Here is a 27136-nt window from a genome sequence, read left to right as displayed (position 1 = left end):
CTTGTGTATTTTTTAATTAACACATGAAACCAACGTAGGGCTACCGAGTGAACGTGAGCAACCCAGACACGAAGAAGCTTTGGAAGACATTTTTGGTCAAGCAGACGGCAGAGGTGCACGTTGAGTCGCAAGCCGTTACCGTGCAAGCCGATGCAGTGTACTCGACCACTGTGCAGCAAATTATAAATGGTGAGTAAAACCAATGGATTTCTAGGACTTGCTGTTTTTTAACAAACGTATGCCGAATCAAAAGGGCGTTTTACAAGGTTAACAACATGCTGTCAAGAATGCTAGAAAAAATCGTTTCCGTTACCTGTTCATTTTATTTGACGTTTCGGCTACCTATATAGGACACCCCTGATGAAGGTCGCTGAAACGTCAGATAAAATAAACAGGTAACGAAAGAGCTTCTTTTAAGTATGCCTGGTAGCAATAGCATGCAAAGACAATGCTCCATTGGAAAAACAAAAATATTATTTGTCACATTTTGGGGGATTTGGACATTTAGTTAAACTTTACGTGTTTCTAGAACAACTGACCTTCAATTTTTAATTTTTGGACAGAGTTAAAACACTTTTAAAAATGTAGTCAAGTTTACCATTTTTTTAGTACTTAACATACCTAATCTCAAGTTACCGAGAATTAAAAAAAAAACAAAAAAAAAAACATTTTTAAATCTTATCCATGTGTAAACTGGCTTACCGTCTGCATGTTCCTTTGTTGTTACTAATGCCCTCAAAGACGTATACGCAATCACAGTGTTGTATTAACTTGGTCGATGTTTTTAAATGGTTTGACTTGAAACTATCCTAAAAGTTGTGCGCAATACAACCCGCCCTTGCCTCGCATTTGACCACACTATGCGTTTCAGGTGAGCTTGGAGAGCCCGCGACCCGCGTGTTCGCAACAAGTGACATCAAACCTCCAACCGACATCAAGCTCTACGATACCGGATACTTGGCATTCGAGGTATAATGCGGTAAAAAATGATACTGTAAGCATAAGAGCCGCGGTGCTTCCTGATTTATCTCCTTCTTGTAAATCAAAATAAATTATGAACGTGAAAGTGGCACTCTGAGCCTTGGTGACCCGTCTATGTTTATCGGAGTGTCGTTAAACCAAAGCAGAATATGATAAATGTAACCGAAAAATTTGTTGAAATATTTTGTCAACTATTTTTCTAGACTCGCAGTGCCTTCAATTTTCTCAAGTTAAGTCTCCGTGTTTTTGTTCTTTAATATCTCTTGCTTTGTACGATGATGTTGTTATTTGTTATCAACAGTTATTTATTCGAACTTCATCAGTTGAACAATAATCGTTGTTGAAGAGGGGCGGCATGTAGATGCAGGTTCCGCTGTTTGACAATAAAACTGCTGTTTGTTTTATTAAAACATAAACCGCGCCAAAGTGCAGAGCATAATACAGAAACAAATGAAAATCGCGAAATCAACACAAACTAAACTTCGGAGCATATTGTTTGGAGGTTTTATTAGACATTGTAGGAATAACAAATCCCATATAGAAGTATGTAACATTTTTATGTTGAAAATGAATAAAGATTCCTAAAAAAAAACGTACGAAAAATGTACCTTAATCCCATATGGACTTTAGTATTACTACGACGACTAACTAAAGTACTAAACGGTTCGGGTTGATTTGCAGGTTAATATCAAATCCCATATAGAAGTAGGTAACTTTTTCCGTTGAAACTAAATAAAGACTTATAAAAAACGTACAAAAGTGCAACTTTTACCTCTAAAATTACTACTACGACTAACTAAACGCTTCGGTTGATTTGCAGATCAACTGGGTGATCCCGAGTAAGATGTCGAGTCTCTACACCAGCGAGGTGCGAACCGTCCGGGTGATTTTGTGCGACGGAAGTGTCAAGTTACCCACAGTGACGACATGTCACGAACTCTTCGACGTCGGCAACTCGACCACCAACGCTCTGATCGACACGCTGACTCGCAACCAATGGTAATGAGAAAATGCTCTGTGGTTGGTCGATGGCCATTGGACATCACCACACGTGGTTTACTCCTTTGCCTCAAAAGTTGTGATTTGTTGCAAGGATTCAGTTGGTTGTTTAAGTGTTGCGGTCCTTGTTCTGTTGGAGTCAAGCTAACTACCCATGTCCTTGGTGGGAAACGATAAAAAATCCTGTATAACTTTATTCTTTCGTTGTTTTTGCACTTTCACTCCTTGTTGGATACCATTGCTGCATTAAAGGCGCCCGTGTTGTAAAGCTTGCAAATGTACGTTAAAACAGGATGGAAAACATACCCTATAACTTTTAAAGCGGTTGGATTAACCATTGCTAACAGTTTAAAGTTAAATTGTACGACCGTGCTTTTTCTTACGGCATTGGGTATCTTATGTGGAGTTGCAAAAGCGGTCCGATCCCTTTTTCGAGCCTTTTTTGCAATTAAATTCCAAAGAACAGATTATTCAAGGCCAAACCTGGGTAAACTACGGCCCTCCAAGTAATTCATTACAGCCCATGGATCATTTTTGAAAAATAAAACGTTTTTAGACAAACAGTTATGTTGATTTTGGCATGTTTTATTCATTAAATAATATACTTTATTCTATTCTTATCAGTTTGTCAAAACAATACTCTTAAAAACTGTTTGAAACAATCACACTTTAGTTTGTATTTCTGCTTCTCTTTTTGACCATTGAAAGCATTTTCTGTTTTTCATGCAGCCTCTGACTAAATATTTGCCAAGCCCTGCTCTGGATTCTAGACCAGGGGTTCTTAAACTTTTTCTACTGCGGGCCCCTAAAATCTTATTTGGCCTCGCGTGGACCACAGTAGGCAAAAAAATGACGTCATAAATTTACGTCACAAGAGGTCCATGGACCCCAGTTTAAGAACCCCTGTTCTAGACTGTCCTTTTGACCGCGATCGCATGCAACTATTAAAATCACTATCAAAAAAGGAAAATTTTTGTTAGAGCTCGTGCCTCCGTCAGAATTGGTTGGCGCCCTATACTAGGGGGGCACCAGCCGATTAAGAACCACTGATTTAGACCAGTGTTTCTATCTCAAGACGCACCTGTAGACCTCTGAAAACGTGGTGGCATACCAAACTCGATTTTTAGGTTTGGCCGATAGTTCTCTTAAAATGGTTGCAAGTTTGTATTTTATTTGCCTTATAGTTGCTTTGTCTGTAAATAACCGTGGGGTGAATGAGATAAGTCGAAAACCTAAAGTAAGAAATAGTAAAAAACACACACATATGTTTGGATTTTTAGGTAATTTTTCCAGTGACCCTCGAAAAGAAATGCTGCTTTAGAAATTTTACATACCCTCTTCAAATGCCTTGATCTCACTTTCGAAAGCGACTTAATTTCGAGCCCTCGTATAACAACAGCAATTTTCCCTCCACACAGGTACACGGTGTTCCTGCAGCTGCGATGTCGCGTCACTTGCAACGTCACCTCGACCCCCGTTACGTTCAATAGCAACTCCTTCGAGACCTGGACGTCCCCAACCGCCTCCGCCGGGGGTCTTTCCCTCACCGGTTCCAAGGTCGTTGCCATCGCGGTGTCGGCGCTCTTCCTGATAGTCTGCGTTGCGCTCGGCGGCGTCTTCCTTGTAAGTTGGCAGTTGAGTTTGGCGATTATTTTGGTTGCAGGGAAATACTGAAATAGAATTTTTTAGCAATTAGCGAAAATAAAGGGTTGATTTGGTTTCAATTGTGGCTGAAAAAAAACGGGCATTTTTTATGCAGAAGTGTTGTTAGCGACCGTAACTTTACAGCCCATATTATATATATCTACCTTAAGTCATTTTACATTTTTTTTTTTAGCTGACTGAAGAAACTTATTATTATAATGAAAATCATTTTCATAAAAACTAGAACTGCTGGATAAATATATTTTTTATTAAATTGATTTTACCATTGTGTGAGTTTAAACTAGAGTGTGTAGCACCCGGAACGCTACAAGCAGATTTTGTTGCAATTTCTTAAATGCTTTTTCATCGTTTTTGGCCTGGGTGCTGTCAAGAGTTGATAGCAAAAAATCGATAGCAAAAAATTGTATGATAAGAATGGGAATAAGGAGAAAAGGTTGTCCGAAGCGAATTAGTTGAATTCTAATTTTTTTGCAAACATATACATTGTGTGAATTTGATGAGTAGCTTACATAACGCTTAGAAACAGTTTTCATCGGTCTTGGAATGGCTTTCAGTGATTCTAATGACTTTTTAATGAGTCAATGACTTGAAATTAATTCATTATGCCTTGGTCTTGACTTAATTTAACTTATTTCTGACAATTTTGTTAATTTAACATTAATTTTAGAAGACAATGGCGTAACTTAGATTTGACGTGTCACGGTAATGGCTTGGACTTGGACTTGGTAACTAATGACTTAGACTCAATTTGCTAATTATAATAGCTTGACTTGAACTTCAGTTGTTTCGCGAATGACTTCACTCGGACTCGATTCATTTTCAAAAAGGATTGTTTACAACATTGTTTTTTCTTGTGCTATGTCGTCTATCGTTCGGTCCACATACTGCCATATTTATCGCGATTAATAACTTTTGTGGCATGCCAAACCTCAATCAGCTTCCTATAGTAACTAGTAACCACTCTATACTTTGCAGATTCGCCGTCGCCGCAACCTGCACCAATCGTACAGCACGTTCGCCTCGTCGCATTACGACCCACAGTCGGGCGAAGCCTACTTTGTCGGCGACGACTACGACAACGGCCTGGACGACGTCGACGCCGAAACGCCAATGATCTCCGGTTTCGCCGACGACGAGCCGCTTATTGTGGCGTAGGGCGCCTTTTTTCCGCGACATCCTACGCGCCGATTTTATGCATTGTCCCACTTGTTCATCGTGCAAATATTTTCCTCGTCTTGTTTTCGACTTTTTTTTTGTTGGAAATCCGCTCTTTGTTTACCGCCCCGTTTTTACGTAAACTTTTCCTTCTTTTTCCTGCCGCACACGCGTATCTCGGTTGATTGTTGCTTTGGGTAGCTGGTCTAACGCGAGTATAGTTGTTAGGGGATGGGACAAGTAAATATTCCACAAACCCGGTGTTTCGTTTTGAGAGCAAACTGTGTTTATTGTGTCTCTATACTTTTCTTTCTCACCCCTTTTTTTGGCTCGGCGGAAAAGCGTCGTTTGTCTTATTTCAAGGTATGGCGGTAAACTTTATTGCGGGCCGATATTTGTACACAAGTGTTCAGCGAAACTTATCAACACGCAAAACGCTGAAGGATTTTCTTTTCATTAGTGCCGCTTCGGGAAGTTTCATTTCCACCTTTCGTGCATTTGTCACTGTAAGAACATTACCGATCGTCAGCCCGCTGTAAATTGTCGGTACAAACGTTTCGGCAAAATGCCTGTCATAACTCAACAACCGGCCCCTGCTCTTTGAACGTTGGACTCGCGGTACTTTGTTACTTACGAACTGCCAAACTGTTACCACAGGCGCGTTTAATGTTTTCATTAGGTTTGCAAAGGACTAAACCAACACAGCTACACTTTGACGGACACGTTTGTTTTGGTACTCGCCGTTTTATAGTAATTTTATACAGGAATACATCTGCAAGTAAGGTCGTTTTATTGCTTTATTTTTCCTCACTTTAATGGCTTACACAAGCGCTTTATAACGGCAATACCGTTAAGGTCACAAAGTGACAGTGCCATTTTCTTACGAAACTTTTTTTAGTTGATTATTTCAAGCTAATTTTTAGCGTCTGTTGTTTATTTGCGGAACAGCATAAGTTAGTTTGACGAGCCCCAGTTTCTTTCCATACATGCTTCGGTTTCACTTAATATAACGATAATATTTCGTGGTTCAAACCCAGCACTATCAAATCACGCAGTTTAAGAAGGTAATTTGTTTTATTTTGGCATTATTTGCATATAATGACAAGGCTGTTTTAAGGAAAACTAAGTTTTGTGTTACATTTTGTAAACTTTCACCTTTGGTATAAAACTGTAATAGCGTGTGTTGTCTTAGCCAGTGTCTCTTGTAGTAGCTTATGTGTATAGCACGCTTAGGGTTTACCAGCTGATCCGTTTTAAGCTCCCCTTCTCTATGCATTGGCTCTACCGTATTATGAGTGGACCAGGTTTAATTTGATTTGGGTTGGTCTGGGTTTTTAAATATTTCATCGACTGCTTGTGTTTGTGTGACGTCAAATGAACTGTGTCAAGGCCCGAATTTTCTTTGGGCACGTTGGACTTACCATTTTTAATTTTACTTGACCTGTCTTAAGTTCTTACGTTGTCTATCGATTTTACTAAACCCTGTAATTATATAATGCTATCGCGTCATTTTTTTTCACGCTTTGCGCGTGTCTTTGACAATCTCACAAAAAAATTGCACAGCCAATTTGTCAGTAAACCTTTATTCGCTTTTTTGTTTTAAAACGACGAAAGTTCTCGAAAAGGTCGCGGTGACGAATGCAGGCAAAGCGACCGCTTCGCGTTTCAAAAGTTTCAGGTACGCCCATGCCAATACTCACTTGTCAGTTTCAATCGGGGCACTTTTTTTTGAGGAGCGCATAAAGGTGTTCTTCTATCTGGTTATGGGAGCTAAGGGTTCTTTTCGTTGACTCGGCAACGAAGTCCTATCCAAGGTTATGTTGTGTACGCCAGTCGCCCGTAGTGTAACTGCTGTGTCTTAGCCTCCGTAGCGCTTGCACTTTTCTTCTTTCTTGTGTCGCTTATGTGTGTTTCCACAATTAAACGTTGCCTGCGCGACACAACTGTACATAGCAGCTACCTTTTTGCCGGTTTTTCGTAAGCACTCCTAAATATAAATAGGAACAATCCTTTAACTGAGTGTTGTGATTTTATTTCAGAGAACAGGCCAACATTTCCGTATCAAGGTATGGTCGGCGAACTGTATTTATTTAAATATTAATAAGACCGTAAAGAAATAAACCTAACCTCGAACTTTTGTGCATCCGAATTGGCAGCTTACAAAATTTATGTTACTTATTTGAAGTAGGCGTTCTATGAGTTGTCGTTTGTTTATGACGTAGAAGTAAATTGCTTCGTAGGTTATTGCTGCTTTCAACTAGCTTTTTTGTCGTAGACTTTTTTAGAGTTCCGCTTTAACACAATCGCAGAATAACCATTTACGAACAGGTTCAGTCACTGACAGACGCGATAACCACCGTAGCAAAATCTGAAGCAGTGGCGACATTAGAAAGTATAATTTGTGTCAGTTTACCGAAACCCAGGCCGTAAATAAAACGGAAATACTTCATCAATAAGGTTTTTAATATGGGTGTTTCGCGGGAGCTACGCAATAAACCCAAATAATAAAATTTAATGAACATTATTTATATTACGTAAATATTTGGGTTATTTGTTAATATTCCTTTGTCATCGATTTTCAATTATGTTTACTTTGGCGCCTTTGTGTGGCTTTTAATATTTCCTGTAGTTGCCCTTCAAGTGGCGTAGTATCGCTATTTTCGCTACGCTCGTATAGTTTTAAAACGAATGCTCTCGCCTAGGCCTCCTTCGCTAAACGATTGAGAAATGACTTTTTCCTGGGATCGTGCTGTAAAATATGACCGGTGGCCTTAAATGAACTTGTTGGATTCATGTAGAACTGGTGTGTTGTACATATTTTTTTTTATCTTTTTATTTATTTATTATGCTTATTGCTCTCTGCAGCTAGAAAATCGCATGCTCATTGTCGTTTCCTCGTAGAGCCCAAAGTCCATTTGTGGTCTGCAATATATGTGCGAATGCAGCATTTCGGTCCATTGAAATTTATGTTATTTCAAATTAATAAACAATAGTTGGTGTGGAAGTATATTATGCTTTTACATTTATGCTATTTTGGTTCATAAGAAAGCCTAAATCGAATAAACTTTGCATTTAAATAAAAGAAAAGCTTTTAGATAAAATTTATTTAAATTGTTTTTAAAAAAGCTAATAGATTGCAATTTGGTAAACTTTTGTAAAGTATTTTGTTTTGTTTTAAGTTGTTTTTATTTAGTTCATCAAGATACCCAGCAATCAGTGTATAACTTATTATTGTTGAGGTTAATTTAGTAATTTTTTTTATATTCATTGGTGTTTTTATAGTTTACATCAAAACATTTTGCACTGGTCTAGAATCCTACCACATTTTTTTCTGGTGTTTTATATTGCTAACATTATTTGAGTTGGGGTGAGTGGGTGAGTCAAGTGTTATCATTATATTCATTTTCCCACATTTATTTATTTATTGCAATTTAAATTTTGCCATCTTGTTCCATTCCAGAAAAACAAAGTGGTAGGTTTCTAGCGCCAAATATTTTCCTAAATTTTAATGACCAATTATATGCATTTATTTGTTTGCATATAGTAGAAAGCAGGATGTCTAAGGCAACTGTGTCATTTATTTATGTTTTATAGTTTAATGAGGTAACATCTTTAAAGGTGTAATATAATAATATAAATAGTTTAGTATCGAACAACTTTTTTATAGGAAGTGAAATATGAAAAGTGAATAGTTGATTTACCATCACTTACAAAAATATTTCGTTGTGTTTTTCTATATCCATATTCTACTCTAAAAGAGCTATCTTATTTGTTGAATATTGTGTTTCAGTTTTACTTTGTTTTGATGTTTTTATAAATACAAACTGACATGTTGTATAAAGTTTGTAGTTATGTTTCCTGTTCATTTTGTTTAATGCATACATTTGTGATAAATATTTTTTTATTTAAGAATTATACTAAAAGTTTGTACTGCCAAAGATGCTAGGCAGTCTATAGAAGCAATCAGAAACATTTTAACCTAATATAAGTCATGAACTCCAATGTCAACTGAACCAAGTTGACAACCAAACAGTATTTGGTAGCTGAACTTGGCTATAGTATTTTTGCCATCCTAATCTAAACACTAACGATCTAGTTTTCATAATGGCAACATAATGTGACTACTGAATATTGACTACCTTTCTTAAATTTTATTTCGGGGTAGATTTCTGGAAGCCTAATTTTGGTGGTATATATTAAACATCTGTTGTTTTAGCTGCAGCCTTGGCATGTAACTTTCAGGCAAATGTAATGCTATAAAAGATTAAATACCATGGTCCTATATATAATTCATATATTGTCTCTCATCATAAAATAGGAAGCCCATAGGTTTGGATGAGGCATTAATGACTTCCTTGCTATCAGATCATGCAGTATACCATAGCAACATGTTTTTTATATTCAGAAATTATTTGTGAATGAAATTCTTATTGGCTATTAAGTGTAATTTGTGTTTTTTGTACTATTTATGGATGCTTGGTGACACAAATTAATAAGGTTTTACCTTAGCCAAGTTTTCTTATGGAAACAGCTAATCTTAACATTTTTTAGTTTTAACTCTAAAGGAGTGCCTGTGATTCTTAAAACTATTGTGTTTTGTAAGTATGTGGAATTTTGTCTGGCAGCTCAATTGAAAGATAAATTGATATTAACGAAGTAAATACTGTTCTCTGTGTATTGCACAATGAAGGATTTTGTTGATATCTTTAACATGAAAAAAGTAACGTTGTCAAAAAACTTTGCCTTTTTCTGTGACTTGGGTGTAAAAATGGTTGAAATTGACTAATTCTTTGAGTCTAGTCTTGTAAATTGAATTCCAAATGTAGTGTTGCTGAGATTTAAAATGAAAAAATCAATACCACAGTGCTCCAGCCTAGAAACATACTGCTGAACAAGGGTACCATGTTATCTTGCCTAGAAAGCTGCCACAGCCATTCCAGGATTTTATCTACTATGGAGTAATACATAAAACTGGTCTGTTAACCCACTATTTGTCTTTTAGTTATTTATTATTCAATTTTGTTTTGTTTATAAAAGGTATGCTTTAATTAAAGTTATAAATTATATGTTGATATATGTAGGGATTGGTAATTGAAGATAACATAGTCTTTGATTGATTTAAGTAATTGATTTTGCTGCTGAAAGCAATCGAAACACCACCAGTCAATCATGGGTAACACTCCAGCCAAAAAAGGGGATCAGGCTGAAAGTGGTAAGTTTTGATATTCTGCTTTTATGGATAATGTTAATAAAACTTTAGTTACTTTTACAGTAGTTGTCTAAAATCATAGTGTAGCCTTTCACTTAAAGGCTCACAATAATAACAGTCTGGTGATAATTTGAGATTCTGGTTTGTCTGCATAAAATCTCAACTTGCTGTGAACAATATTTGTGTCATGCTGTACGCTGACCATTTGCAGGATTAACAAGAAATTTGTCAACAATACACATGAACAAGTGGATTGTTGTGTTTGGTAGCTGCTTTACCTTGCAACTGCAAGTTTATTGAAACATCAAGCTTACAGATGTATACTGCATGTGTTTAATTGTTTTTTCTAAAAGCTTATTTAAAATATATTGTTTTCAAACAATTTTATTGCAATTGATAAAATTTGTTGTCATTATAAAGATAGTAAAAGGTTTTGTATTGAGAAGAAGAAGAGATTGTGATTTACATATGTCAGTGAAAAGCATTCAGTAAACTACATAGCCTCTGCTAGAACTTTTGTACTGTTTTCGAAACCAACTGATTGTCATACTGGCTCACTACAGTCTTATAATTGCCTCTGCATAAAGTCTCCAGAGGCTCTCTAAGCTGTTTGTGCCAGGCCAATTGAGTTACTAAAGAGTTATGGGCAATAGGGGTCGATAGTGCATTTATTTTTGACAGTCCATTCCGTTATACAGGAAATGTGATTTTGATTTTAATACCTTTCATACAATTTAAAACTTTTAATACCTTCTGGCAAACCCATCTGATTTAAATCTTTGAATACCTTCTTGCAAGCCAATACAATTTAAATATCAGCGTCAGCAAGTTTATGTTGCCAATCTGGCATTTATGCCTGGGTTTCAAGTGACATTGGAAGCCAATTCATTGTGGCTGTTGCATTAAGGATGTTATCGTTTGCTGCCGATGTTTTTTTATTTTTTGTCTTTGCTCTACGTATGAAATTTGTGACAAATTAGGACATTTGGCTATTACCAGTGCATCAGGGATTAACCAGGAAAAACCATCCTAATCAATAACAATCTATTGCTTGCCATTATTTTGTATTCTGTCTGCAAAATGATAACTTTCATTTTAATAAGTTATAAATTAAAAAATATGAAGTAATTTAAAATATTTTGTTTTGTTGTCAAGTGCAAATTTCAGCAGAATTTACCGACTACATTGCCTCCACAAACATTCCTTGTGGCTGTTGCATTTTAAGGATGTAATCATTTGCAGCATATAATTTTTTATCTTTTGTTTTTGATTTACGCATGAAATTTGTGACAAATTAGGACATTTGGCTATTACCAGTGCTCAGTGCATACATCAGGGATTAACCAGCAAAAACCGTCCTAATCAATAATAATCAATTGCTTGCCATTATTTTGTATTCGTTCTGCAAAATGATAACTTTCATTTTAATGAGTTTTAAATTAAAAAAATTTCAAGTAATTTAAAATATTTTGTTTTTTTGTCAAAGTGCAAATTTCAGAAGAATTTAACGAGTACATTGCCTCAAATCAATCGATTGCTTTCCTCAATACGACAAAGCTAGTTAAACGCCGCTCTGCGTCGGCTAAACCCGTTGTCGCCTAAACATTGACCACTTGTTGCGTGCTTCTCACATATTGCCAAATACGCGCAACACCTCCGCTAGTGGTCGCCCTCGTGCCCCTTTTTCAGCACTAAGAACCAACGTTCCGCTTGCGATCTTTTCATGCTCTGTAAAGCCACATAGATTAAACGTCCTAAGGGTGCTGCTTGGGCGCTATAGGTTTCATTCCATTCGCCCGCGTTTTTGCTTCAGGCGGATGATTCGTCGGGCGGCAATTTTCTGCTCGTTTGAGCCGCAAATATTATCTCCGTTGAAGATAGGAGAATGCCCGCAGAAATGGCATAGCAATGCCGCCGAACCGAAAAAAGTGCCTGCTTTGCTACTTTTTCGCCCCGCGTCAGTTGTAGCCGATGGCGAGGCAGATTGGCGGTGACCTTAGCATAGGTCAATTGTCGCCGGTATTACGCGTGTCGCGCTGGAGATGCAGTTTTCAGTCAGGCTTGGCAGCTTTATTTGGCGAAAGCGCCTTTTATGCCCGAAAATTTTGTTTTTGGTGAAGGTTTTGAATGCAAGGCTGAAGCGATTTTGTGTGTTTAAGGAAGTAGGGTCGTGCTGTAATTAGACGTGTTCTGACGGTACAGAGTAGAAAGTGCAATAATGTCAATCATGCTGTGACCGTTAGATTTTCATTATAATCTTAAAGCTCAGTATGTTTTTCTTTCGTGGCATGTTATTTTTGGTGGGTGGATGTGTTATTTATTTATTTATTTTTGCAAAATTTGAAAGAAATTAGCCAATGTACGTGACGTATGTTACAAATGACAGATACTTTTCATCGTTCTTTAGTTGCTTTGCTCAACTACTAGCAGGATTCATTTCGAAACTTTGTGAGGGAGTTGTTGCCTCTTGGCAATCTCGTTGTTGCAACCGTTGCTTACCCACGCCAGAGTTTCACATCAGAAAGTGGTGGCTAAACGTAGAAATCTTTTAGTTTCTAGCTATTTTTTCCAACAATTCTTGACAGCAAGTTATACATTTAGCTTGAAAGTGGAGCGGAGTGCTTGTGAAGTGGCCACATAACCTCGCCACATATCAGCTTTGACTGCCAGTTATCACGCTCCATGGCTTTGCGCGCGTAAAAACCAACAGCAAAAATACACTTCGTTGGCGCCGCCGCCTCACAGGCCTTCCACCACCGGGGTTTAACCGAGGTCATTCGCCGCTCCGGAAGTGCGCCATGGGTTGCTAACAATAGCTGCAAACACAAAATCACAGCACAGCGATCGCCACTGTTTAATGGGCGAGCCTTACATCTGCCTGAAGCTGGTACGCGTAGCGTTCCTGTATGGTGCTGGGGGCCAGTTGTGGACTTCGAACGATCGTTTTTTGTTGATTTGACTAGTCTTCTTGGTTCATTGTTAACATTCCGAGCGTGACGCCGTTCGATAGTTTTTGGGTACACTCGCTTACAAAAACTAGTCACGTTATGATTTCCTGTTTACAGGTATGGCTTTACAAAAGCGATAAAACCTATTTCTCCTTGGAATTATTGCGTGTCTCATTCCTACCATAAGACCTTCACATAAACATAACTATTTAGCTTTAGGTCAAACTTATCGCAACTAAAGTGTGCAGCAGAGGTTTTCGAAAAATAAGCATTTAAACAAATTACAAGAAAAATTACGTCTTCAAAGATTGTCAGGGGTAAATAAAGAAGAAAAAATAGTTTAAAACCCTTGGTATAGAGCGTTTTGCATTAACTTTGCGCTTGAATATGCGTTATACAGTAATAGTAAGGACACTTGCCGAAACAGCATACTTGATTTTGTTTTTCGTCATCTGTGTTCAACCACTTGCGAAACTGGTCACTATGTACAGCGCTACCAGCAATTAATCGATAAATTGTCAGTTTAGGAGGCCAAGAGGTGCTTGCAAGTCACTCCGTAAACGGCTCCATATTTACCCACGGCAACTTGACTTGTCGGCTCGAAGGTGATCAACAGGCTTTCGCACGACGCGCAAACCATTTTAATCTGTGGACAGAAAAACAGCGCGAGCGCTAAAGAATCCACCCGGAGCCTAAACATTTCGCAGCAGCGTCAACGACGTGTGTCTATGTGAAGCTGACGCAAGCGTGACTGGAGTTATCGGGCCGCTAACTATGTGCTGTGCTGACAACGCGATTAAGAGAAGCGCTGCGGCTTAACTTGAGGCGACAAAAACGCTGTTCGCGCATCGGCGATGATGAAGTGCTCGGGCCGTGGCTTAATACTTCACGCTTCCTGTCGACGACCTGCGGATACACAGACAGACGCGTTAGCCTAGCGTATCGTATATTGCGCGTGCCACGCTGTTGGCGCACACACGCGACGAATTCAGGCGAGCCTAGACGAACTCTTAAACGGTGGTTAGTCGGATGATATAGGCGGATTTCAAGCCGGTCACTGCCTCTTCTACCGTGCTCCCGAGCAAAGGCGGCCGTTTTATTGGCGTCTATAGCGCTGTTAAAGCAACCAAGGCAGCTCGGGGCCTGTAAAAACAGTGGAGTTGCCCCTGCGTTACAGTGGAGAGTGAGTAAGCGGCATTGCAGGTTTAGAAACTAACGTGTAGTTCGATCATTTCCGATCGTATTCATTCTACGTCCGTAACGTCTAATGCAGTTGGTGCTGTTGAAGTAAGCCCAATCGCCCCTTTGAGCTACTCCGTTGACGAAGCCTTCAATAACTATCGATTAAGCCGATCGATATGTTTGAATGCTTGAAAGTGTGATACGTGCCTACTACTTTGCATCTGCTTTATACGCCTTAACTCTTCAGTTACACTTCAGTTGTGTTTGACAGTATTTCTATCGAACAATATAGACTCATTTTGCAGAAAGTAGAGCAATCACTCCGTCCCAATTTGCCCCAAATTGCTTTCCTTAGGAAACAATGCCTGTATAGGTTTTTTTTTGTTAAAAGATTAGCATGAACACAGTACAGCTTTCATTCGTATTCCAGGAAAACTATTAAGGTCATCAAAATGAGCCTAAACCGTAGAGAACCATTGCTTCTGCTGCAGTCACGAGTTAATGTTGAGTGGTGTTGCGTTGTGCAGCAGGACTAACGCCGTCTCGCTGCTTCATTACGAGGTGTGCGCAGCAAACAGAAATTCGCCCGTATCAACTGTCAGGTGCCACCTCTAGCGCTTTGATGAGCACTTCAGATAAAATGCTCTGGCGGTAGCAGTTGGCACGAAGCTGTCAGGTCGCCGCTTTTGCGAATGGAGCGGGTTGCAGGAACAACTTCTTTTCCACTTTAGTACCCTTTTCGTTAAAAAACATGGATTGTTGAAATAGTTGTTATCGAAATTGAACTCCCAAAAGTTATTATGGTGCCCATTATTAAAGAATCTTTTATCCAATTTCCGCCAGGTAACGGTTCAGTTATACTTTAAACAAGTCCTTTGTGGTTTATGTATATCATATACAGTTTGGTTTCGCTGTTTAACCACACGCAATAGAGGAAGCTTCCTATTTTTTATCCTGAGCAATATCGTTATTTTTTGCAGGGCGTTTTGTCCACAATCGTAATCCTGTTCAAACAATTTCCAGTCCATTATTATCCACTGTTTCTATTTTTTTGCAATTCTCCTTCTCAGTAAGCCCTATATAACTATAGCGGTTACTCCAAACTTTAGTGTTTTAAACAGAATACAATCAAGAGACTCATTTTTTTTTTGCTTCTTTGTTGTAAATAAATCAATTTTGTCGGAGTGTTCTTAAGGAAAATGTCTTTCTGATCCTTGTATATTTGCGTAATTGAATTTAAAGCAAAATATGGATTTATGTGTTTCGCATATCTAGATTTGTACGGCCGTCAGCGCCAGCTGAAGATCCCCCCCCCCCCAAAAAAAAAAAAATAATAATAAAAAAAAAGTAAAAGTAGACTCGGAAAACCAAATTAATGCAAGTAGGCACTTTCACCATCCCTGTTGCCGCGGCGAATGTTGATAAACATTACATTTTCTGCCACGTCGTGTTCCCAACGCAATTACACCGCTACGCCCGCGGGCGCGGGCCTGCCACTGCGCCATTGATTACGCTCTTAATTGCTGGGTTACGCAAGCGAAAGCTTTAAGCGCAAGTGGACAACCCATGTCATGCAGCGCAAGTGGACAACCATGTCATGCGTACTACTGCCGTTCGATTACTCTGTCGCTTGCCGTGTATTCGCTTTCGTTGTCAATCGCATTCTGGATGTCTCCGATGTATGCCTACGTGCACAATAGCTGTGGTATAGAAAAGTTCTGCTTATAGAAAGAAAACGCGCCTTGAAAAACTTGCCCCAGTTACGTTCGAGCTTGTGGGTGTGCAATATTTGTGACTGAATTTAAAAAACGTTTGTGTGTAGAGGAGTATGGCTTGCGTCCGCAAACAGTGCACGCTTGGCAAATCACTAACCGCTGCAACGAAACAGGTTAACGGCTATAAATAGTCGCGATGTGTACATATTATTAACCTCGTTTGGCGCTGCAAGAGTCTCACGTTTTAAACGCGTATCGCAATAGCTTAGCTGATTGGGTCGACCGTTGGATTCCGTCGTCATATACTCTGTTGATTTAAATAAGCCATCTTATTAGATCTGGTCCGTGATCAGTAGCATAATGAAACTTCACTTTTTTTAGATTTTTGCACTTTTGTCGAGATTGCTTTCAAGTTAGCGACAAAGAAGCCATCTATGACGTAATGGGATGTAGTTCCACTGGACTGTTTCGCCCTACTTCAAAAGACTAATCAGCAGTAACGCATACATTATGACATTATGTGGATGCTTAACGCTGGTGGCATTTTCGGCTTGATTTATTTTAGGTGCAGTTATGTTGTATCATTATTTAGTGTCTGCACATAGCTTAGTCGCAGCGGTATTAAATAGCAGCACCAGCAGTAGAAGTAATACAGGTAATTCGGTATGCTAATATTGCTGTAGTAATCCTATAAAGAGGCCGACTAACTTCTGTTTTTAGCTTTATTATAGTTTTTTAGAAATTTTAACAAGCCCATTTTTTCTCTACAGTTCTATACTTAATTTAAATATATTTTCAATTACACTATTTATAATTTAGTCATAAACAAGTTACAGGCAGCAAAATGCTGAGCCGTGTCGTTTAGGCACAACCCCGATCGGTTTCAGATGTTCAGGTGCTATGCCTCAGCCGTGCTCGCCTTTAACCGAAACCTTAACCTTTCGCTCGAGTTTCCGTTCCCAACAAAAGGCAAGAAGTAGTGTCGAATGAACTGCGGTGTGCTCGTGTCTGTCCACGCTCCAATAGACAGCCGCTTCGTACCAGGAAAATCGCCAGCGAACCGCTTCACGTAATGTGGCGTTTCGCCTGCCTTGCAGCAGTAGTCGCTGAAGGAATGGAAGGCAATTGTTTTTTTTTTCAAGTATTTGGCTGAACGCGGATGGCTGCAGTTAGGCCGAATTGTACAATAGGCAAATTCTACACCTATAAGGACATTAATATCGCAGGGATGTGTTACATAAAAGGCAACACATTTTGTCCGAAAAAGAAACTTTTGAATTTACCGTGACAACTGTCCCATTTACTTTGTCGACTTGTAAGGTGTGAGTGGTTCGTTGTATCTATCCCGCAACCCCACCAATTCAGACCGTGTCCGATTTAAATTAGATTTTAGAAAATGATCCAGACCGTTCGAGATTCTCACCACCGAGGCGATCCTCTAGTCTGGGACTCCCTTAAAAAAACACCGGGGCAGGTGCTTTAAATAAAGAAAAGCGTTTATGCCCGGCCTGAAGACAGAGCCAAGAGGGTTCGTGGTAATATCAATCACATGGAGGACGGCGGGCATCGATTTTTCACCCGCGTCTCGGCCATAATTTGTGATCGACCTTTGTCGCGGTAGGTTTAGATTCGTCCATTCAGGCCAAAGTGACAGGCCGCTACTGCCGTTGCTGCTGGCTGCTCAAGGTAGCGTTTTGTCTGCGAATTAGCAGACCGCTGTCTGTGTCTTTGTCTACTCGTCTGGGTGATCGTTAGTAGGCAACAGGTCGCCGAAAGCCACAGGCATCTAAAAGTTAATAAGAAATGCGTCACTGCAGGCGATTTGTACGTACTGTATTGTTTACATTAATTGACGATCTGTCAATTTCAGCGTAGACAAAACGCCCTTAACAAGGTCCGCTGTTGGTGTAACAGGTGGACCGCACCTGGTATTGCTAATAAGGTCGCGTTTTAAACTACAACCGTGTACAGTAGTCAAGATAACAAGGAGCCTTCGCAGTAGCAGCAACATCTAGGTTTATGCGAGCACTGAGCGTTGAGCAAACATGCTTAATCGGCGGGGCTGTAGATAGCGCTGGGCTGCTAAGATGTCGTCTGCCTGTCAATGTTTGTTCAGGCCTGGTAATATACCAGTCAGCGCAAAAATACCGGATATGGCGCGCGTATTGGCCGCCTGCAAAGTTTGCCCTGAACCGCTAAGTATGTGACCCGTTGGTAAATAATTTATGGGCTCCTTTGCGATATCGCACCGTTTGGCTCGCGAAGAAAACATCGATTTTGATATCGCTGTTGTTCTTTGCCGATCGTACGAGCGAACCTCGGCCGTTAGCCTCTGTTGGTTTTCATTGATTACTTGCGTGCGAAAACGGCCGTAGCGTGCACCGGCACTTTCGTAACGCAAATCGTTAATGTCCATTTGGAAGTAGGGGAACCTCTGGACTAAGCGAGCGATCACAAGCCTGTTGGTATGCAAGATCGCTTTACTTCGATCGACGCGCTATTTCTATTCAAAGGCAGTCATATCGCTAACAAGCAGGTGGAGAAAAGGACCCGTACGTGGGGCGAGTTAGTTGAAGTGTAATGGAATGTTTTGCAAAGGTGAACGAGCAAATAGGGGTTAATGAATTGTTTTTAATTCGATTTCTATCGATTTTTAGTTTTGTTTTTATTAATTAAAATTGTTTGGATGATTAAGTTTGTTGCTTTTTGGGGCGAATCCTGGGGGACCAAGAACTATATATATTTTTTTGCTAACTGTATCTATATGCGGAATTTTTTTTCGATGTTTTCTAATGTTATTTCCAATAATAAATGCGCCGTATAATATTTTCATGTTTTATTTATGTTCACAGTCACAGACTCAACAAACTCGAAACTCTAAGAAACAAATATTTTTTCAAGTTATCTTGGTAATACAACTTTTAGTTATTCGTGCAGATCTATGACGCCTCTGTAATATGACCATTATATCGTCCGTCTAACACCCATCCAAATTTTAAAACAAGATAAACGTAATGTATGTTTTTTGCGCTTAGGGCGAACTTTTTACGTGATTTCATTGCTGCCATTCAGCTGTAGAGTCAATAGGTATAATTTTCCGCTATGGTCAACCTTTTGCAAATCAAAACCAAATAAACGCAATTCTATACATAAAATTAGTATAATTTAAAATTTGTATTACGGTCATATCGTTTATTTTATTTTTTTATTTGGGCCAATGAAGAAAGGCAGTATTCTATGGTAAGGGTGAACAAAACTAAAAAAAAATTGTCGATCTTTTTTATCCATTGTTTTCTCATAAAAGCAGAGTTGGCCTGAGCAGCAATGCATGTTAAAAAACATTTTATCCATTGATTTTTCCCTGTCTGAAAAATGATTTTCGTTCAGCCGCTTAAAACTCGTTTAAAAAATAAAAACTAAGTCTTGATCTGTGTCAAATCGCTCATAATAAATCTATTGTTTTAGGCATATTATAAGCAGCAGCGAATCTGTTCTTTCTGAATAATCTTTTACAGCTATGGCAGTTTCAGGCTTCGCTGGCGGTCCGATGCAGTGAGCGTTTTGCGGTGTTCAGACAGCAACCTTCAAATGTGGTAAATAGCGCTCTTTCCTGCCCCCACGACTGACGTGTGCGGTTTTAGGCCCGACTTGCATCGGTTGGAAACGGCCACTGTGCTGCTGCCTGTGGTGTAAGGAAGCAGGTTGCACTAAAAAGACAACGTTAAAACGTTATTTTGTATATTCCGAAAAGTCACTGATTTTTAAACAAACGAAAGATCGGTTTTCACGTCAGTTTTTTAGCCTCTCGTTGAACCTGTTGAAAAAGTTACAAAGTACCAACGGTTAACCGCTCATGGTATGGTCTCTAATGGAGCCTTGGATTAATTTTGTCTCGTTTAAGTGTATTAGAGCAAGTAATATTTTAAGTTCCCATTCGTTAGCCTATTATGGACGGATAATTAATATATTAAACTGTTTCCCAACTAAGAATTTGTTTTTGAGACGATAGGCAAGGCACGGGATTCTGTGTGGCTGTGCCGTTTTGAAAAGCGTCGCACAAAAATTCTGTATCGTAACTGAATTGTGGCTTGCATATTTTTCCTACTTTTTTGACATGTGCAATAAGATAATCCAGAAATTAGCAGCGTGAATGCCTATCGCTAGATGCGTCGCGAGTCCAATAAAAGTTATTCAAGGACGTCACAAAAAAGCGGTTTGAAAACCGTTTGATTAGCCTATCCATACAGGCTTTCAGTTCAATTCAATTCCCACAGCATTTAGAACGCGATTGTGTCCGGTTATAAATTTCGTACCACAAAGGACGTAGGCACGTCAACTCCATCTTCGGTCGATTTTACAACTTAAAAAAAAAAACAATATACAATATAGGCAGCTAAATTTAGCGCCGGCAGTGGCGTTCAGATTTAGCCAAAAGCGTGTTGGAACTAGACGTGTCCGGTGGTGCGAACACACCGACTACTTCCTATTCGTTTAGGCGTTAAAAATTGTGAAACAAATTATGTTTGTACAGGCCAGAATGCGTGGGCCTAAGACGGAAGCGTGTCTCTCACCGGCCTATCGTTGTGTGGCGTATCTAGCTACAGTGCATTCGAAGGCGTGATGGATAGCTGCATACAAGTAAAGCGTAAGGCTAATGCTGCTTTACCTATGCTGGATAGTGTTAAAAATATAGGCAAACTCAGTTTTACCTTAAGTGTTGTATTAGTGTGCGGCGTATATGCGGCTAGCTATGCTTTATGGAATCTATTGCGTATCTATAAATAAACGCGCCTTTCCTTCTTATTACCTGTGTTGAGCCACCCGAACTCTAATGTTACGAGCGCATCGGACCTGAACAGGCGAATTTATTTTGGTAGGCGAGCAAGGCTGCTACGCTTACAACGGCGCCTGTTCGGATCGGCTGTATAAAACGTTAGCTTGGAATAAATCCATCGAAGTAAGGCGACTGGCTTTGCTGGTATTTCAGTGAGGCATCGCCCAGTTTACGAAGCGCGCTGGACAGAATTCACCCCGCCTGTGCGCTCTGATTCGCATGAGCATAGTTGAACCAAGCTGCTCACTGCTTAAAATAGTTTAAGCCGCCGATTGCCTTAGTGCGGTCCTAGCGATGGTTAGCGTCCGTGCAGTCATTTTTCTCGCCCAAATCGTCGACCTTTGGCAACGGCGTTTGTGTGTCGTTAGACAGGCGTTTTTTGTTCGGTGAAGACCTGCGTTCGGTCGTTAGTTTTATCGAAACGATGTGACCTTTACTTTATTTCAGCGACATGAACAGTGTATTGAGTCAGACTTATTTATAGAACAGCCAGTATACATTTGCAATTTGCCTTGTCTATGTGTAGGCCACGTAGAGCTGGCATCTAACACGCAATATAAACGACACTTCGCCGCTTTAGCTGTATTGCTGTTTTCTGTTGTATCCGCATTTGTCGAGGGAACTATACAGTTAGACTGACTTCACACGTTTATTGTTGCAGTGGAAGTCTCGCATAGGTTTACATCAGCAAAGTGGTAATTTAAATAGGGCACTTTGCAAATTATGCCATTAAGTACAGCACAGCGCGTCTGTATTTGCAGAGCTATTCTCCGAACCGCGTAACGCGTTGATGCATATTATTATCTAGGCCTCCGAAGACCCAGTAGACGTTCCTTGCCAATCAACCGTACTATTATGCTATAACTTTGGCGAAGAACAAGTCTTAAGCAATCGCTTTTTTCTATCTACTGGCAGTCAGACGGCGGCTACTACTTAGGTGCTTAGGTTGACAACACAGTGAACAAGAAAAATTCAACTGCTGTAAACGGCTAGCCTATCGTTTCGCCGATGTAGTTTCCCAAGGCCTATTGACTGTAGTCACACCACTACTGGACGCCCAACTCTCTTCACACGTTAGGATTTATACTGAAGCTCTGCCGCGATGCCGTCCTGGTTTGGAAAGAAGGACACTGGTCACAAGTCGCCAAAACTGCCAAAGGAAGACCCATGTAAGTGCCATTGTATATCTGTTCAATTTTCGGCCAGTTTTGCTGGGGTCCAAAATAGTTAACATCTTAGAGGTGATGTTTGTACAACTGCAAATTGCAGTAATTATGATTCCTGTAAAATAAGGGTACCACTCTGAGAGGGTTGCATCTTTAGAAGTCTTTAAATAGTATTTGCATTAATTTGTGTCCAATTTACGTTTTTTGTTTAAAAAAAATGCTGTTGTAAAACCAATTTTTAAACTATTTGTTTTTGATTTTGACCCTGCAGCTATCCTGTTTTCTTTGCGAAATATATTCAAAAAACGTCAAGCGGTCCAATTTGATGCCTCTGAAAAGCTACCAATGTTCTTTGAAATCTTTTAATTGTTTTCCTACAAGTGTGTTGTGAGCCCTGTTTTACCCTTAGTTCCTTTCTTCAAATTATTTATTGGGGACATTAGTACAATATTTGTTATACATTTTTAAATAACACAATCCTATTTAGATATTTTAACATTTTGCCAACCAATTTTTGAACCAGGGCACTTAAAATATTAATTTGTCTTGTTTGTATTTACGTTTTGAACTAAAATGCCACAATAAATTGAAAATGTTATTGCATGCATTTTCCGGAAACAGCCTACATGAGTATTTCCTATGTTTCACAAGTGACCTACGAAACCATGTTGTAAATTATCTATTTTTACCTGCTCATGGCTATAAATGAATCAATTGGTGGTAAAATTAGCTGGAGGTCGAATATGCTACGAGCAATGGCTTTTCTATGTACAAAAGCGCCATAAACTATTTACTAAAATATGCGGATATGCCTAAATGAACGGACCATTTCCTCATTTCTCAGCTAAAAATAGAAAAGCAAGGGTATGTTTTGTTTACTGACAAAGACAATTGTTTCCTGTGTTTTACAAATATAACCAATTGGTTGCCAATAAACACATTCCAATCAAAAGGGAACCACTAAATATTTGACATGTGTGATAATAATTTTTTTAGTTGTGTTTATTCACTAATTTTTTTTATTTGATTTTAAATAACTACTACATACACAGCAGCTTAGTTGGCAAGCTGTAAATTATCCAATTATAATTTTTTTGCCCCTTTGTTGTTTACTTTTTTTTACTGTAAACAGCTGTAAACTACTCAATTATATATTTTTTTGTCTTTTTGTGGTTCATTTTTTCTACTGTCCAACTTCAGTTTTGTGAACATCAGCAAACTCTGCTGTGTTTTATCCCGGTCGTTGTTCAAACACTCGAACCCTTTCATTCAAACCATATCAGCTCTTTTATCTGGACATGACTGTTTGATCTGCACTTTGTAATTTTTTGTTAAAGGCGTCCTTCATTGTGCAGTGATTGGCAAGTCTTGGGAGACTTAACTGTTCAGCGATTGTTGGTTTAGTACAATTTTTCTATAGACTTTCCCCAGTCTCGGCGAATTTGCGTTATTCAGTTTGTAACTCCTGTGGCAGACTGTTATTTGGAAATTTAGTTTCATAGCTCAACCTTCCATTATAAGACGTGGTGAAGTGGAATTCAAGTGTTTATCTAGAGCTTATGTTAAGCTTGCAGCAATATGGCGAAGATGTTCAGTAGTTCGAAAAAGCAAGACCCCTGTGAGTAGTTGTGCTTTTCCTTTAAGCTTAACTTAACAAAAAAGAGCTGATTTGAACATGCTATTTACAGCAAATGCTTTGCATACCATGGGATTATTGTGCTTTAAGCTGTGCATATCATTGGGTGAAGTGTTATTCTGCTCTGCAGTGTCTATATGCGATATATAAATAACAGCAAAGGCAAATATTTTTTAGTTGTTTATTTACCATCAAACTTATAATGCCTTGGTTTGTCGGCTATTATTTAATTTTTTGTTTACTAACACCCTAAGAGCCTAAGAGATGTCACCCATAACTAGCACTCGTAAATAGGCCCAAAAAGCTGTTTAGAGCCAGCCAATCAAACTGCCATTGATTTTTTTCATCATCACACTCTGTCCACCATACCACTGGCAGAAAGCAAGTGGCTCATAAAAAATGCATGCATATAATCAGAGGTGTGCAGGCTCTCCATTACTGTGCAGCAACGCAAAGCAGTGGCATATATAGCTACATATATCTATCTCTGCCGACCAAGTCAGACAGGCAGGGCAGGAAGCCGTTGCAAGGAAGCATGCAGTGACTTACAACGGCACAACCCGCCGCCCTCCACTTGTTTTCATCCACCGTTGTTTGTGGTGGTCTTTGCAACTAGCTTAGCTGTGGCCATTGTGTTGCTTGCGTGTGAGGGAACAGGTTGTTGTTTCGTTTTTGCTGCTCATCACTGCACCACACACTGCAGTATGCACGGATTGTACTCTCTGTTTGGAAGGGAAAAAGATGGCAGACATCATAGGCACCATTCAGAGGACTTTTTTACACAATATCCTAACTATTTCAGCACAGGTTGGTGGCTAAACCTGCAATTTGTTTGTTTTTACTCAAGTGCACAAGTCATTGGAAATAAGGCAGACCTGTAGTGTGTATATGTTTACACATATATTTTGACTTACTTAAAGGGAATGCAGCATTACTTGAACAAAAATCTACAGTTTAAAGTTTTCACCTAATTAGTTTGTGTTTGTTATATAAACTCCAGCTTCCAAGTAAAGAGCATTAAGATCAATCTGCTTTGTATACCTTCTGGCAATTGTGTGGTTTCTCTCAATCTCCTGTAGTCTGACAGACACTTATTTTCCAGTGAAAAATTTATGATATGACAAGCTGAAATGTTTCATTAGTACAGCTGACAAGAAACAAACAAGCCATCACATTTGTCTTGACAAATTTGCTTTTTACTTGTGGTGTTGTGCTCTTGAAGCTAATTAATACACTTAGGTTTAAAAAATTAGTATTCACATATATATGGTCAAATACTCTGTTGCAAAAACATCCACAGATTGGAAAGAACTGCAACACTTATAATAATTTTAGCAAAAAAATATATAAATATTTTGGTATTTTAATTTACAACAATCTAAGTTCCTTATTATAGCTTTGGTAACTATTATCATATAGGTGTTTAACTACAAATTTTGTATTACACAGTCAAGGCGTTCTTAGCTGATGCGAAGGAAGAGTTCTTGAAAAAATGGGAAACTCCAACTCAGGTAAGAAAAATCTAATTGTCTATATTTTATTTTTGTTTAGTATGGTTTTTGTTATTTGCTTCATTGTATAAATAAATAGAGAGTAAATTAAATTAGTATAATTTAATACTTTTAATTTAATTAGTTTTGCTAAAAATAACAACAAATATTGAACTCTGTTCCCATTAAATGATAATAAAAGCATTGCTTCTATTAGTCAGTTGTGTATGACATTGTGGCTGCATTTGACACAGAACAATGCAAAACTGGAGGACTTTGAACGGATGAAGACTCTTGGCACTGGGTCTTTCGGAAGGGTCATTCTGGTCAAGAGAAAAGAGAACACCCAATTTTATGCCATGAAAATTTTAGACAAACAAAAGGTACGTTACTGTTACTCTGCTCGAGATTTAACCAAATAAAACACTTCGGCCGTGGGTTTAGATTGTAATCAAGACTTTTAATTAAAAGACTGATAAACCATAAGGATTTTATTATATAAAGTAATAATATGTAGAACTATCTTAGTCAATTAGTTGTAATAACTTTTTATGGTGTATTTTTTAAGATAAATGTTTGTGCAAGTTGCATTTTTCAGAATATATTGTTGTGTAAATAGGGTGGTTAGTCATGCTGCCAGACGACTGTACCGGTAACTGCAATATTTTTAAATTATATTTGGTGTTGAGATAATTTTTTTTTATAATAATCTAACTACTTAAAACCAAATAAAGTTCAAAGTTACCTGGCCTCATAGTTTGTGTCGAGCTAAAATTTAGTTCACTCATTCAGTTTCTTTTATATAAATAAGAAAGAGCTCAAAACACTAAGCACACTACCATTGTGTTACTGTCAGCATTCAGCTTTTAAGGCCACTGGCCGTGGTTAGTCATATCAAACTCCTGTTCAAACCTCATTTTACTGGTGTTTGTTGACATATTGATGTTTGAATCAGTTTATATGGCAAACATTGGTTTATTTGTGCAGTATATTTCAAATCTATCACTAGTTTATTAATGAAAATGTTGGACAGAATTTCACGCCCATTTGCAGACCACAAGCATCTTTATTTTGGGGATAAAACATCAGTAATGTGCTGTAATTTTTTAATATATTTTGCTTGTAATGGGTGGCAAATGTTAAACTGATTTATATTTTCTTTGTAAGGTGGTGAAGTTAAAACAAGTGGAGCACACACTAAATGAAAAGAAAATTCTTCAAGCCATTAACTTTCCATTTCTTGTGAAGATGGACTTTTCTTTCAAAGTAAGTAAAATAAAAATATTAACGTTTGCTTGTTTGGTCAATCATTTAAATAGTATCAACCAGACGCAGACTACAGTGTAAGTAAGATGCCTTATTATCTGATGGAAAAAGCTAACTTGTTCACTATGTCCTACTGAACATAAAACACTGATTGTTGAAGTTGGCCACATTGTTCCATTAGCTGATATGTAGTTTAGAAAAATGTATGTGTGTCCAGATGACCACTACATACAACTGCACCATTGAACAATATAAAACAGTAAATATCCAAGCAAGGTATTCAAGAGCTATTAACAATTGTATTGCCATACTCAAAGCAATTCAGGTTTTTACTGATATCTACTAAAAACATGAAGTGTCATTGAAATTGTTTGCTAAATCTGATGTCATAGTTTGCTAGGACTTAGTTGCAATTTGCATTAAGCTTTTTTGTTGTTTTTTTGCGGGCGGGTGGGGATATTTCTATCTTCTTTAATTTGTTGATCTTCTTTTGCTAATTCTTACTAAGAGGTTTACATACTAAGGGTTCTTTTACACTTGAATGACCTTACATTCTTCTTCCACAATGAGGTAAGGACCACTGAAAAAAATGCTACCACTAGTCACCGATAAAAATTGTGTTTTTTAAACAGGGTATTGGGTTTAGTTCTTGGTGAATGCAATTTTTGCAAGAATGAATTATCATGGATGAGTAAATATGGGTTGAAGTATTTATTTTTGACATTGTTGTTCGCATACCATCTAAACACTATTAAACAAAAATAATTTATCATGAATAGTTGGCGCAGTCCACGTAAACTTGCAACAACAATCTCACAAAAAAGTTATTGTGACCATGACGTGTTTTTATTTCAATGAACAAAATACGGCTTTTTGTGGTAGGAGTGAAA

At 38.5% G+C, this 27136-nt stretch overlaps 2 protein-coding genes across 6 annotated transcripts in view; both read left to right on the top strand.

Annotated features, from left to right (window-relative positions):
- The window catches only part of LOC146163626 (uncharacterized), a 54661-nt gene extending 47852 nt beyond the window's left edge, over positions 1 to 6809 (top strand). The window contains exons 41-45 of the mRNA XM_083381041.1: positions 39 to 189; positions 872 to 969; positions 1802 to 1980; positions 3399 to 3603; positions 4621 to 6809. Coding sequence (XP_083237167.1) covers positions 39 to 189; positions 872 to 969; positions 1802 to 1980; positions 3399 to 3603; positions 4621 to 4800 — 813 coding nt within the window. The 3' untranslated portion in view covers positions 4801 to 6809. The remainder of the gene's footprint in view (positions 1 to 38; positions 190 to 871; positions 970 to 1801; positions 1981 to 3398; positions 3604 to 4620) is intronic.
- A 3070-nt stretch (positions 6810 to 9879) lies between these two features.
- Positions 9880 to 27136, top strand: part of LOC146163625 (cAMP-dependent protein kinase catalytic subunit beta) — a 28808-nt gene continuing 11551 nt past the window's right edge. The window contains exons 1-5 of one of the 5 annotated variants that reach the window (XM_083382560.1): positions 21585 to 21857; positions 23422 to 23472; positions 24940 to 25001; positions 25235 to 25363; positions 26148 to 26246. In XM_083382560.1, coding sequence (XP_083238686.1) covers positions 21791 to 21857; positions 23422 to 23472; positions 24940 to 25001; positions 25235 to 25363; positions 26148 to 26246 — 408 coding nt within the window. In that variant the 5' untranslated portion in view covers positions 21585 to 21790. Of the gene's footprint in view, positions 10013 to 21584; positions 21858 to 23421; positions 23473 to 23508; positions 24298 to 24939; positions 25002 to 25234; positions 25364 to 26147; positions 26247 to 27136 lie in introns of those variants that run through there. The other 4 variants (XM_083382563.1, XM_083382562.1, XM_083382565.1 and 1 more) reach the window with 4 other exon arrangements.

The sequence above is a fragment of the Ascidiella aspersa genome, chromosome 2, assembly GCF_963924565.1.
Source record: "Ascidiella aspersa chromosome 2, kaAscAspe10.2, whole genome shotgun sequence".
Classification (NCBI taxonomy): Eukaryota; Metazoa; Chordata; class Ascidiacea; order Phlebobranchia; family Ascidiidae; genus Ascidiella; species Ascidiella aspersa.
This window is presented reverse-complemented; position numbering and strand designations above follow the sequence as displayed.